Here is a 13,974-nt window from a genome sequence, read left to right on the forward strand (position 1 = left end):
ACCAAAATTTCTTTTACCAATCGTAGTGGATTTCATATAGGACTGGTGAATTGCAATTGTGTGGGTTCTTCAATATTTCATGGAATTCTTCTATAAATCTATAGAAACTGAGTTATGCGGCTTATGTTATATTGTCTCACAAAATTTCCCTTCACTTCTTATCCAATTGGCCTGAGAGTTCTGAGGGGTCGGTGCAGCCAGTTGATCTGTCCAAAAACTCTCCACATCCTCGACGCTTGGACAACTTTCTGATGTTGCTGACATATAATCGTTTCAATAGATTTTTTTTCGTTTTCGATAATCATACCATCCTGTTTTCTTCTATAGTTCTCATTGTTTCTTCTCAGTCTTTCGGAGTAGACTCTAAGTTTTTGTTTGAGTGTGTCTAAAATCTATTGAGCATTTTCGTTGTTTGGATTATACGCTGTGTGTTGCTGGTGTCGATCCATTATTGTATTAATCATTTTTAGATTTTAGTTTTTTAGACGGCGAAAATTTGGTGAGCCTCCCAATATCTTGTCGGGTACAATGAACTTTGTCTTCTAGCCTTTTTTGCCAATGTGGTTTATTTTGTTGTTTTTTCATGGCATTGACTTTTAGGTTTTGGCTTCACACCTAGCACAGTTGCTATTGAAAAAGCAGCACAGTAGATGATAAGGTGCAATGATTCGAGAATTTGGTAGTCAGGGAGAAACTTGGGTATATACTTCTTGTTGATCATGACCACAAAAGAGATAGTTTCTTGGATGTCCTCAATCTTGGCAAAATCGTCGTCTCAATGGATATGTGCCCCAAAATTCATGACGCATCTATTCATTGTGGCAGATAATCGCTTCAGTAGTTCTCTTTGGTCTTCTTCTGGATTTTTGACGGATGCAGAATATATATTCCGTCGTTGAGTATCTCTTATTGGTTTCCCATCTGCGTTGTTTTTTTCCTCAGGGTTCATTTGTGTGTTTATGTTGTGCTGGTTTTCATCACAATGGTGGTTTTCTTCGAATGTATCTTCGTTGTTAGTGAGATTCTCATTCTGTAGCCTCAGTTGGTTTCCATTACTTTTGGTGTCCAGCCTATCATCGGGTACGAGTTCATTTGTCAATATGATCCTGTATTGGTCGGCTACTCTTTGCTCAGAAACTTTGAGTTCGGGAGAGTATCTGTAGAATTCTGCAAACAACCTTTAGCGATAGTCTATTTTATCCTTTTCCATTTTTGTTACTTCATAGTACATGCGCATGATCGTTTCATTTATATTACTTGTCCAATTTATGCGTCTTCTTGGTATGCTTGCTTGGGTGGTTTGGGGATCCTGCGCAGCACCTTCAGCAGTCGGAGAAACTCGTGTTATTCTTCTCCGAAAATGTAGAAATTGGGAAGACGTAGCATTTTGTTCAACACAAACCCGTCTCCTAAGCACTCTGCCACCGACATTTAGCATGCTGTCATGTCCAGCGCCTGCTCTAGGCACACCCTGACGAACCTCAGGCGGAGGCTCAATATTTGTATTCCTTAAATTCACCATCATTCATGGATTTCTCCGTGTTGTGGAGGAAACGGCAGTTGATCGCTTTTCACGATCCGCAGAGCTACGAGGGAAGAATTCTTGAGCTGCCTTCCACACAGCTTGGTCCATTACCCTGGACAGGGACCCTTCGTCAGGTTTCAGTTTTCCGGATTAGCAAGCACCAGGAATCTCCGGTGGACAGAAGTCAATTCTACTCTCCTGAAAGTAGAATCCCTAAGGATTTTCTACCCGATACCCCTAGTATTATTATTATAATTCATATGATCTCCTGATTTTTAAGGGGATTTTATTTTGCTAATAAACATCTTATCTCATCATCAGGAAAATTTTAATGTTATTGTTTGTGTATTACGAGTATTAAATAACGTCATCCTCATCACTTATTATTATTTTAGTATTAATGAATGAATATAGAATTCTTCCATAAGGAATCATCGCTTTGAACTTTGTTGTGGAATCAAATCTTTTTTTTTTATTTAATCATATCCCCTATATTATTCATCATTTCTGAAATTCTTTTATGAAAGTTCTATGAGTTTTATGGTATACAAAAAGTCGTTTGATTGCAAAAGTGCTCCTATGACCTTTATGAAGAAGTGCTTTCATCTAATATGAAGAGCTAAATTCCACTCCAATGAAATGTGTTATATTATTCAATTGACTCATTGTTCTTCTAAGTTTTCAACAAAATGCTTGAATTGTTTCTGGATATTTTTGTTGACTGTGTTTCTTCAAGTGCCTTAGGATCTTACGATAAGAAATATATTTCAATTTGAATTCATCTTCAAATGCCACCAAAAACATGATAACAAGTCGTTCTTATGGATTTATATTATGTGTAGTTCAAAAATGCTTAGTTGATATGTCACCTGTTCCCTATAACCTGAAACCACTCTGTATATTTGAATGGATACCTATGAAATGATTCATATCACTGATTATATAACTCATAATTGTTGTCTTGATATTGATGATGGACTATATGTTAGATAGTTATTTGGGCAACCGCACAGATGATGGAAACAGCCCAAATAACTATCTAATATATAACTCATGTTCTGATGAACCAATAAAATCCGTAAATATCCCTTAGTTACTGCGAATTGATAAAAGAGATACTACTTGACGACGTAGTATAATCATTTTGGCGTTTCGCCTCCTGCCATATTTCTTTAACAATATTTTTGGACGTTCGCCAAAAAATAAAAGTCAAGCTCAGTGAAATGTCATTGAATTATCAAAATGCAGTGCTTTGGTAATGGTTATTGAAATTATTCTTTATATAATATAATATATAATAAAAATAAAAAATAAATAATATTTCGATTATACGAACCTCTTTACTCGACGTAGTTCGCGAAACACTACTCGAGCTGCGCTCTCGTGATGTTTCGTGGACTACTTCTCGTGAATCGGTGTATAATCGAAAATTGTCTATGCTCTTGTGATATTATAACTGAATGTATTCTATGTCCATTAATTCACATAATGATAAGAATCGGGTGGTTGATTTTATTTGTCACAAATTTTCAATAATAGAAAAAGCGAATATATAATCATTGTACAAGGTGTCCAAAAAGGGTATCGGGTATTTGTAACTTCGATAAAACAAAAACTAGTTACAAAATAAAATAAAAATTATTGTTAATTATTACAGCATGAAGTGGAAAATTATTTGAAAAAGATTATGTTATCCAAATGGTGACCGTTACGCTGCTGGCACTCTTCTAATCGGGAACGAAAATTGGCGATCACACGCTGAAACATAACTCTCGATATTGCTGCCATTTCTGACCTTATATTTTGCTTTAATTGGGTCAAATTCATTGGATTATTCTCATACACCTTACTTTTAATGTACCCCCATGCAAAATAGTCAAGTGGACTAAGGTAGGGGCTTCTGGGAGGCCCGTTGATGTTACCCCTACGCGCAATGGGAATAATTCTTTTACAGGCACCATTGCTTGATTTGTTGTATGGCGAGTGGCCCCATCTTGTTGAAACCACGTTTTTGAATTATAACCTTGAAATTCCAGTAACTCTGAACCCAAAAAGTTTCGCAGCATATCGCAATAAAGGTCACTACATATTTACATTGTGTGGTTGGCCTCGTCGATTTTCATGAAAATAAGGACCGTTTCTTGGAAGAGGACAGAACGAGGGCGTTCAAATTCTTGAAATTTTATCGTCGCACCTGTATTTTCGAACAGTCGGATCCATTTTCTAATGGAGTCATCACTTGGTGCATGGCGTGTACGATATTCCTCACGATATAAACATTGAGAAGCTACTATTGAATAACCGTTGCGATAATACTCTCGTACGCAAAAAACGCGATGCGTTCCTGGGTACTGCTCCATCGTCACTGAAACTCCAAAAAATTGCGGACATCACGATCCTCTTCACAATCCCCCCCGTCACTCATTCTTAAATGCAGCGACAAAACAAATACCCGATACCCTTTTTGGACACCTTGTATAATAATAATCATGACGTATAACCACTCTGTAAATGCAATTGTCGTAAAACTGTATGGGATCACCAGAGAGTATAAACAAATCATTGTTTTCCTAATCTATCATTCAAAAATGTTAATCGTCACTTCGTGAAACCGACAACTTTCGCTCGGTGAGTAAATGGAAAGGAGCAACTTCAAGGAGAAGAGAAATCTGATAATCAGCCCTCGAATAGAAACGGATAAATCAGATCTTAATCTGAGTGATCGGAATGTTTCACTTCTTTCGTGTCGTTTGGTATTCTGTATTCAATTCTTCTTCTATCCCCTAATGTAATTCGTGATTAATGTCCATAGCTATTCCAGTTGAGTTACAAAACCCCAATTTGAAACGATTCTGGTGCATTTCTGTTCGATCCATACCATCTTTATTCGATTTGAAGTTACAGAATAGGACTGAATAAATGCTTAAATGCTGTGCTAGGAACACCTAGTGTTGGATCAGTTTTGGAATTGTCACATATTAGTCCCCGGTCTGATGCACAGAATGCGATGCTAGTATTAAATCCATATGATTTTAAGTTAGTACCAAATCAAACGATACGTGTCAGAATTTGACAGCAGTCCGACCATCAGTTTGTCAGATATTGCGTTATGGGTGTATCTCCTTTTGTTATTTGAATAAAGATGGAAAAATAGTAATTTACGTAACAAGTCCGGAAAATAGGGTTTTTTTGGACTAATAGACAAAATTCCAGTACTCCCTTACGCTCGTCTGTGAGTCCAAAAAACCCATTTTCGGGCATGTTGCGTACAATATTTTTTCGGCAACCGTGTAGAATAACACTATTGCTGCTGCTTTAGATATTTTTTTACGATTGCGATCAAAAAACATACAAATTGTTGACAACTAATTTCAGCCGTTTTCTCGGTTGCTATGGTAATGATCAACTGCATTTATTAAAAATATACCTACCAAGATTTTCATATTCACAATGACACAAACGACGTGATTCTTTTCCGGCCTAGTGCGGGAAGTTCATACTTTCCGGACTAGGCCGGGGAATGCTACTTCCTCAGAGAGAAAGCGTCCGGGAAGTGAGCACTTCCTGGACTTTTGCCGAAAAAAATAATTCCGTGTGCTGATAAAATATTGCTTTTTGAAGGGGGAAAAATACAGTTGAAGCAAAATCTTAGCTTGATGAAAAGTTTCCGGTGTCTGCACCAGGAAAATCAACCATCATTGATTGGTATGCAAAGTTTAAACCGACGAAAAAATCAAAATAGTTCACAAAATGATTTTGAATGACAGTAAAGTGAAGTTGATACAGATAGCAGACATTGTGAAGACATCATCTGAACGTGTACATCATATCATTCACCAATATTTGAACATGAGAAAGCTATGTGCAGAATGGGTGCTGCGCGAACTCACAATCTATCAAAAGAAACAACGTGTTAATGTTTCTGAGCAGTGTTTGAAGCTGTTCAAGTGCAATATTCCTGAATTTTTGCGTCGATATGTGACAATGGATGAAACATGGATCCATCATTTCACTCCGCAGTCCAATCGACAGTCAGCTGAGCGGACTGCAAACGATGAACCGAATCCAAAGCGAGAAAAAATACAACAGTCAGCTGATAAGGTTATGGCATCAGTATTCTGGGATGGGCAAGGTATAATATTCATTGATCACCTTCAAAAGGGCCAGACTATCAACAGCGATTATTATATAGCGTTAGTTGATCGTTCAAAGAATGAAATCGTCAAAAAACGCCCCCATTTGAAAAAAAAAGGTGCTGTTTCATCAAGACAATTCGCTGTGTCACAAGTCAATGATAACAATGGCAACATTGTATGAATTGGGCTTTGAATTGCTTCTTCATTCACCCTATTCGCCAGATCTGGACCCCAGCGACTTTTTTCTGTGTTCAGACCTCAAAAGAATGCTCGCTGTAAAGAAATTTAGCCCCAATGAAGAAGTAATCGCCGAAACCGAGGCCTAATTTGAAGCGAAATACAAATCGTACTTCAAAAATGGTATCGAAATGTTGGAAGATCGCTATAATCGATGTATTGCCCTCGAAGGCAACTATGTTGAATAATAAAATCGAATTTTGTAAAAAAAATGTGTTTTCCTACAACTGCTATGGAAAGTAGCGTTTTCTTCATAGCTTACTCAATTTCAAAACTATGTATTGCTCATACTGTGGGAAATATTATTCCCCACGGCACTTTTCCAACACCTCGCTTGGTAGACCAATGAAATTGGGCTTTTGAGTCGTTTCTATGGAAACGCAATAAATTAGCAAATATTGTCAATTAATTCAAGTAATGACTTGAATTATTGAAATTTGTGCAGTTGTAGGAAAAGTATAGTATGCAACATGTGGAGAAAGTCCTTTTCCCGCTCGTGTGTTTGCGGCACTCGCCTTTCAGGCTCGTGCCACAAACTTCCACACTCGCGAGAAAAGTTGGACTTTCCCCACTTGTTGCACAATATACTATTTACTATGGTAGACCGGGGACTTTCCACTTTGCCTGTTAGTCCGATCTAGCGAGGTTTGCACCCTAAAAAGTGGCATTAATTTCAAACCTTGGAGCTAGGCCATTTTGCAAGTGGATTTTGCGGAATCGGTCAGCTCTTAATAGAACAATTTTCTCTGAGGAAACGATATTCCTAAAAAAAATGACATTCGGATTCTTCGAAATACTCATACTCGGTCTGAAGTAAATCCTGTATTGATCAGGAAACGCAATCCTCAACTTCGTTTGCTGTGTCAATATTTGGCGCAAGATTTACAATAATCGCTCTATTTGACCATACATAGTTCCACATCAGTCGCATGGGGTGACGTATTCACAATATAACATCGTATTCGCCAGTGCTTTTGAATGATAGAAGCAATAATCCGAGAGGAATGTACTTCCAACATGATCCAGCTCCAGCATATTGTACGCCAGAAATTGTAGCAGATTTCGATAGAGTTTATTCCAACCATCGATTTTGTGAAAAAGGATTTCATAACGGGCCTTCATGATCCTCGATCTTGCATGCTTATATTATTCCTTATGGGCCCCCTCGAAGAATATCGTTTATAACAGAAGAGATGCAACTCATTGAATTCAAAGTACCTACATGTGAGGGGGTACAAAATCGATCGAAAGCTGAAGGACATTTAATAAAAAGAGATAAAAGTACTCAGAAGAATTTTCGATAACTAATTTTGTATTTTAGTATTCCTTTATTATTTATTTATCGATTTTTGTTATTAGTTCATTACATGTTGTCACGAACATTTGTATTCCTTAATTCCATTATACATTTCTCTTCAATTGTTTCTTTTTCAATATATGATTGCATTTTGCTTTCCATAGCGTCTTTTACTTTGCTGCCATTTGTGTTATCATTCATTCAGTTAATTTGAAGTGAAACCCTCAAATATTTTTCTGAAATAAGATTCCTTAAGACTTATTTCAGAGAAAAATTCAAGTATCACTGAAAAAGGACTAACGCTTCGTTCGAAGATTGACAGGTCATGTCTTTTATTGATGAAAATATACCCAATATCGAACTTTACAGGAAATATTGACGAGGTGTGGCACTTTTACCAATAGTTTTTTCTTAATGTAATTTTTGGGGAAAATGTCGTTTTTAATTATTTAATGTATAGAGTGTCCATCAGACCCGTGATCAGACCTGCGCTATCGATATTCCACTAGAATTGAATATTGGTCATTATTTCACGTTCTCCTGGAGATCCATAAAGTTGTGAATAACTGTATTGTTCCACATGCACAAATTTGTATTTATTGTTGCGGAGTGTGACAGTATTACCAATAGGATTGTTGAATAAGATTTTCGATATAGTTTTCGATGAAATACATCGTATCTCTTAGAAGAATATACTACATATTTCGAACACCGATTCGGAATCCTCAGAAGGTTTCACATGTGTACTGAAAGCCTCATTCGTGAAACATCCGGTATATCGATATTGGGCCATGAAAAAAAATTCTACATTCGTATTTTGTCTCTTTCGATCATAATTCTGGATAATCCACGAAAATTATGTCTTTACATTTTGACATTTGTTTGACCCTCTTCAAAATTAACTGATAAAATTCTAATGAATCAATCTGTTCTCGGTAAGATATTCCGTGGTCTGATCAGAAAAACTGAATAAATTAATTTTTTTCAATCCTACGCAATATCAATCTCATGAAAGTTCCATGAATTCACTTTCATTATTCTTCAATTGATTTCACATTCGAATCCATGAAACGGTTTCACCCATTAACGAAATTAACCGAAATGTTCAGACCCTAAACCTACCCTGAAGATTTCAAGTTTATAGCTCATTCCTACGAGAGTTTTCACCTGGCCCCTTGTTTGGCGGCCAGTCAAGCTGAAGAATAAAATCAATCTACACCTTTTCCAATTGCCGTTCAGTTCAATCAACGTTCAATTTCAGAAAAGAGAACATGTATTTCACAATAAGAAATAATTAGGAAAAGAAAAATTGGATTTCAGAATAGAAAACTTAAATTCGGAAAAACGGAATTGAAATTCTGATTCAGCAACAGCAAACTCTATTTCAGAAAAGAAAAATTGCGTTTAAGAAGTTATCGATTTAATTTCAGACAATTTTAAATTCAGACTAGTACTGAATGTGGGGCACTAGTAAAATATGCACCATGGGTATTACATAGATATGGATAATGGGACATTGCGCTATTGAAGGAAACAAAAAAGCCGATGAACTAGTGAAAAGTGCATCAAGGTGGACACCTGTTGATCCTGAGACATTTTGTGGGCTTGGAAAAGACCAATACAAGGTGGCGGTCCAACAAAGGGAGAGGGACAATATGATAACCCTTTGGAGGTACACTCCTGGTCCCTCAACATTCTCAAATAAATGATATTCATCTGTGATAGTTCGAAGTCTGAACATCAAATTTCGAGTGATGCCAAATTTAAACACAGAACACTAGAATGACAAATAATTCCAAAATCTATGTATGGGTTCAGTTTTCACTTATATTGTTTATTGATATGTGACTGTGACCATGAAATGAAAACCATCAAAGATTTGAAGAAACCCAACAAAATATTGAAGTTCCGTACCTACATATTTTCAAGAAATTTTAGTACAATTTCCAAAAAAATTGTGTGGATACAAAATAAATCACTGTGCATTCTGATAGAAAGCAATTCCTTTATAATAAAAAGCATTTGATTTGTTCCAACTATCTCAATATTGATCTTGATCAATATTTCTGAAGGCATCAGTATGAAAACATAGAAATGAAATGGCTCTGTATTCAACGGAAAATGGATGAGTTTGTCGACACAAGTTAGACTACACTTGTAATCAAATTTGTTCTACAATGTTCACATTCTAGCCAACTCTACTACTTAATTTTGGCATTGAAAATGAACTAGAAGTATTCAATATAAATATCCACAATTGAAGATCCTGTTTCTTTCAACTCGCTCAATTATTATGACCATCTTGAAAGTAAGTCGATCTTATGCTCCAGGATGAATTTATTTCGGTAAAAAAACAAATAACATCATTGAGGTATAAAACATTATTACCTCTATGTGATATGAAAAACAATATAAATTCTTGAATTAGATCCATGCAGAAATTATTGGGTAAAAAATAAAAGAGTTCATTAATTAACAAAATCACAAATATAACCACTTATATTGTCTATGAAAGCAGAGTTTGAAAAAAAAAAAATATAAATTATAACTATTATTTTATATTCACACTCGACATCCAATTGACATTAATCGAATAGCAAAAAAATAAAAGCATTCAGTCGCAACCACATAAAAATTTGTCCTTATATAAGTTGAATAGCATTGCTAGACTTCGCCCCTGAGTAGAATGCATCTATCCAATAAAGGCGTTTATTATTATTATTATATACTACGTGGTATGTTTTGACATAAGTTTGAATGACCTGAAGACGAATATAGTAATGTTCGATAGCAGCAGTCTTTAGACGGATTTTCAGATCTTGATTGCTTCGTTGACATTACCTATAATGAGAGTATTTTGTGGAAAAATTTTAACATGGGATTCGAGAGTTATCTGGATTCTTCAAAATAGAGTATCTTCATATTACCAGAGCTGTGCTAACATGGCCGCCGCCAGAAGCGGTATACTGGACATTTTGCCGGGGCGCCAAATTGTAGGAGTGCAAAGTCAGTTAATAAAACAAGACTTTTGCACCTTCAAGAACCACGTTGTCTCTTTACTACAGTCTTATAAATAGAGCGTCGTACTTTTAAACAAGGCAGGACGTTCTATGATGAAATCGACGAAACGTCGTTTGATAAATTTGACGAGGTGATTTTAAATTGAAAAACACGTTTTCATATGAAATCAAAAATATGCCTGAGAGGAATAACAGAGGCTCCTTTGAAGAAAAATCGTATAAATTAGGCAACGCAGGGCTGTGAAATTTTATTTTGTCTGGGCGCTAAAATGTCTGACGGCGGCCCTGTGTGCGAAAGCTCAGTAATTTGTAATCAAATCGAGATGTTGAGGTGAGCTTATCCAAATGACTTAATTTTCAAACTTAGTTAGATAGTACTTCAATTCTTAAATCTGAGGCATGACATCATAATAAATATTCGTTTCTGTGGTTTTTTCCACAAGAGAACACTGTTGCATTCAGCCAAAGTACGAGAAAATATGAAAAATACTTTCATTTTTCAAATTAGCTGAATATTTATTCAGCTGAATAACTATTCAAGTTATATTTAAGAGTTGAGTTCTTATAATTTCTGGAATTTTTATGGAATGCAAAATTCATTTTGAAAAAACCGAAAGATGTGAATGGATTTTTGTGTTCAGAAATGATGCATCACATCAAAGAAAAGCTATATTCATAAAATCATTCCCTTCAATAAAAGCATTCAGGGGATATAGCCGAATAGTACATTTTTTTATCGATTTTCTGCAGCCTGTATCATTTTGAGCGGTCCCAATCGAAAAAAAATGGTAGTGTTTGTTTTGAACTCAGGAATCTTCGGTTGAAATGTATGTCCAAGTCAAAGACTTATATATATTGTAGGAACCAGAGATAACATTAGAATTTCGACCAATTAGAGATACTTTCATTTTGACGGAGCAATTAGTATGGAAAACGGAATTCAAATTTGAATTTTAATAACATACCTTCCCATTTTATTCGTTTCATCTCAACAGTTTTACTATCGATATAAAAACATCTGGCATATTTCAGTGGAATCCATCATCCGAGAAATTCTCTTATAGTGAAATCATCGGCAATGTGTAAAATATATGTGCAGAATATATTCATATTGACTAGCTTCTTGGCATCGATCTGCTGCCAAAATCTTTTTATCGGGAATAATTCATCCGCATTCCATCTCAGACGTTCGGCAGACATATTCATCAACAAAAATTTGGTCAATTATCAACGATTCACATCAGAAAGGGTTCATAATTACGATACTTTTGAACGACACCCTATCAGACATCATCACCGTATGTTTGTTGAAGAAATTCTGTGGCCAGTGAAAAAAGAAGCAATAGTGCATGGTGATTTAATTCTTGGAGGTTTGATGATGGTTCACGAACGAGAAGATACCATAACTTGTGGACCCGTTATGCCACAAGGCGGAATACAAGCTCTGGAAGCTATGCTGTATTCTTTGGATAGACTGAATAATGATCCAAATCCTTTGCTACCAAATATATCTCTAGGAGCTCACATACTAGATGACTGTGACAAGGATACTTACGGATTGGAGATTGCGGTTGATTTCATCAAAGGTGAGTTCATTTCCATATTAATCAATAATTTGCGCGAAAGACAAAAAAAATGAAACTTGCCATGTTAACATCGCCTAATATCTTTCAATTCAATTAAATCATTTAATATAGATTATTATTAGTGAATGCAAACAGTAAAATGGCAAATGAAATAATCGATAATTATGGATAATATAATATCGATGCCGAAAACATAATAAATAATATTCATTCATTTCGAAAAATCATTCTGACCATCATTGAAACTTGATGGTTGTCTTAGATTCTTCGGGAGTGAATTGTACAATTTTATTGCCATATGTTAACATTCTTTCTCAGTTGAAGACAGTTTATGTTTGGGGTAAATGAATAAATTATGACCAGTGTCATAGGTCTGTGAGCTCTGAAACTACATAAATTTTTCAGGATTTTTAAAGAAAAACTGTAATAGTTGATTAATATATAAACCTGTTATCTCCTTTTTTCTGAAAACGCCCAAACAGGTTTGAATATAACCTGATCCCAATATACGGCGAATCTCCAACTTCTGAACCCTGAAGATACATATATTCGGCATGTATACCTACTATTTCCCAATAAAATCAAGCCATATGACATGATACATACATAGGTACAAACAGCCATCAAAATGGAATGCAAATATCACTCTCCAATACTCGAAGAGTGTAAAGGGTAGATTTCAAACTACCAATCACATTCTCAGATTTCATTATGTCATTTCACGTTGTCAGAATCCTTTTCACATGCATGACTTCACCCAACGACTCTCCTATGCTTCAATACTGGCTGCTAAGTATCCGACATATATCCCTGAAAATTGTTTCACGGGTGTTCGATAGATTGAACTGACCGCTCAGCTCAAAGATAAATTAACACGTAGATCAAATGGCTAATAGATTTTGTCAAAGTGAACATATTCCAACGTTCACATCCACCGTTTCTGACGTATAGAATGTCGTTATTGTTATAGATTGATATTTGTATGTGGCTTTACCGACTTCCGAATAATTTCCAGCTTAGCATTTGTGAATATTTCTTTCATAAATGTACAATTGTTATTTTTTTCTGGGAATATGCACAAAAATCATATCAATTTGTGCAAACTGATTGAAATAATAACATTCAATAATTCTATATTTTTTTGGTTCCTTTGGATGTCATGAAAATAAATTCAAAAAGCATTTATAGAAAATATGAGAAAAATATTTAGCGGGATATATTCTCAAACCTTATGTTGGCTTTTAAACAATTATTCCCATTATTCCTTTCATACGGATAAAAAATTTAGTGTTCAAACAATGTTATAGATATCTGTTTGATAATCGTCTAGACGCTGTTGATTTTTTCACAAAAATGTTCGTATTTATGTAGGTTTGGTTAATCGATCATCTAGAGGTATGATTCGATTACCTGTCCTTTCGTCTTTTTCTCCGTGACTTTGTTGAATTTGCAATAATTAAACTCTTTTGAATTATTTACATCTATTTACAAAGCCACAATTATACAGTGAAAACTCAGTATTGAGAAGATCTTAATTACGTCTTAATTACAAGTTTCTCACTACGGTACTGAACTTCGTCTTTAACTCTAGTTTTAATTATTCGAAAGGTCTTCGATTATGTCACGTCTTCGTCTTATTACAAGTTTTGGTTGTCTCGTCTTTAACTTGTTCGCGACTCGTCTTAATCTAGTCCGCGAACCGTCTTTCGTCTTAAGTCTTAAGTTGACCGACCGAACTTGTTCTCGTCTTCGGCTTAAGTTTAACTGTACCGTCTGTACCCGTCTTCGGTTTAATCTGAACTGTGCTCTCTGCCGATTGGAACTACCCTCTCTCGGTTTGACCACACCCTTAGGGTAAGGTACCATCCCCTAGTCCAATAAGGGCTTTTGCCGTACCGCCCCCAAAGATCTTTGCGGATTCCTGGAAATCGAATATTCTAGAAGGACTAGAACCTGAGAAACAGATGTAACACATTTGGTACAACCGTCTTGTTCTCGACCCCAGTAAATCTCTTAAGTTTTACAACCGATATGACAAATACTCGACACCCCGAAGAATTACACACCCTTTTTACATTATGTACAATAACAATTCGTTCCCAGTAAATCGATTGAAACTGTCATGCCCTCGACACTAAAAGAAACTAATAGGTCTCCAAGCATCTAGTTTACC

General features: G+C 35.6%; 1 protein-coding gene across 2 annotated transcripts in view; it reads left to right on the plus strand.

Annotated features, from left to right (window-relative positions):
- The window catches only part of LOC123681202 (metabotropic glutamate receptor 2-like), a 393,937-nt gene that overhangs the window by 133,984 nt on the left and 245,979 nt on the right, over window positions 1-13,974 (plus strand). Inside the window, exon 1 of one of the 2 annotated variants that reach the window (XM_045619454.1) lies at window positions 11,265-11,801. The exons of the other annotated variant lie outside the window; for it this stretch is intronic. Within the exon in view, the coding sequence (XP_045475410.1) occupies window positions 11,294-11,801 (508 nt within the window). The 5' untranslated portion in view covers window positions 11,265-11,293. Of the gene's footprint in view, window positions 1-11,264; window positions 11,802-13,974 lie in introns of those variants that run through there. 2 annotated transcript variants of the gene reach the window in all.

The sequence above is a fragment of the Harmonia axyridis genome, chromosome 5 (genome assembly GCF_914767665.1).
Source record: "Harmonia axyridis chromosome 5, icHarAxyr1.1, whole genome shotgun sequence".
Lineage (NCBI taxonomy): Eukaryota > Metazoa > Arthropoda > Insecta > Coleoptera > Coccinellidae > Harmonia > Harmonia axyridis.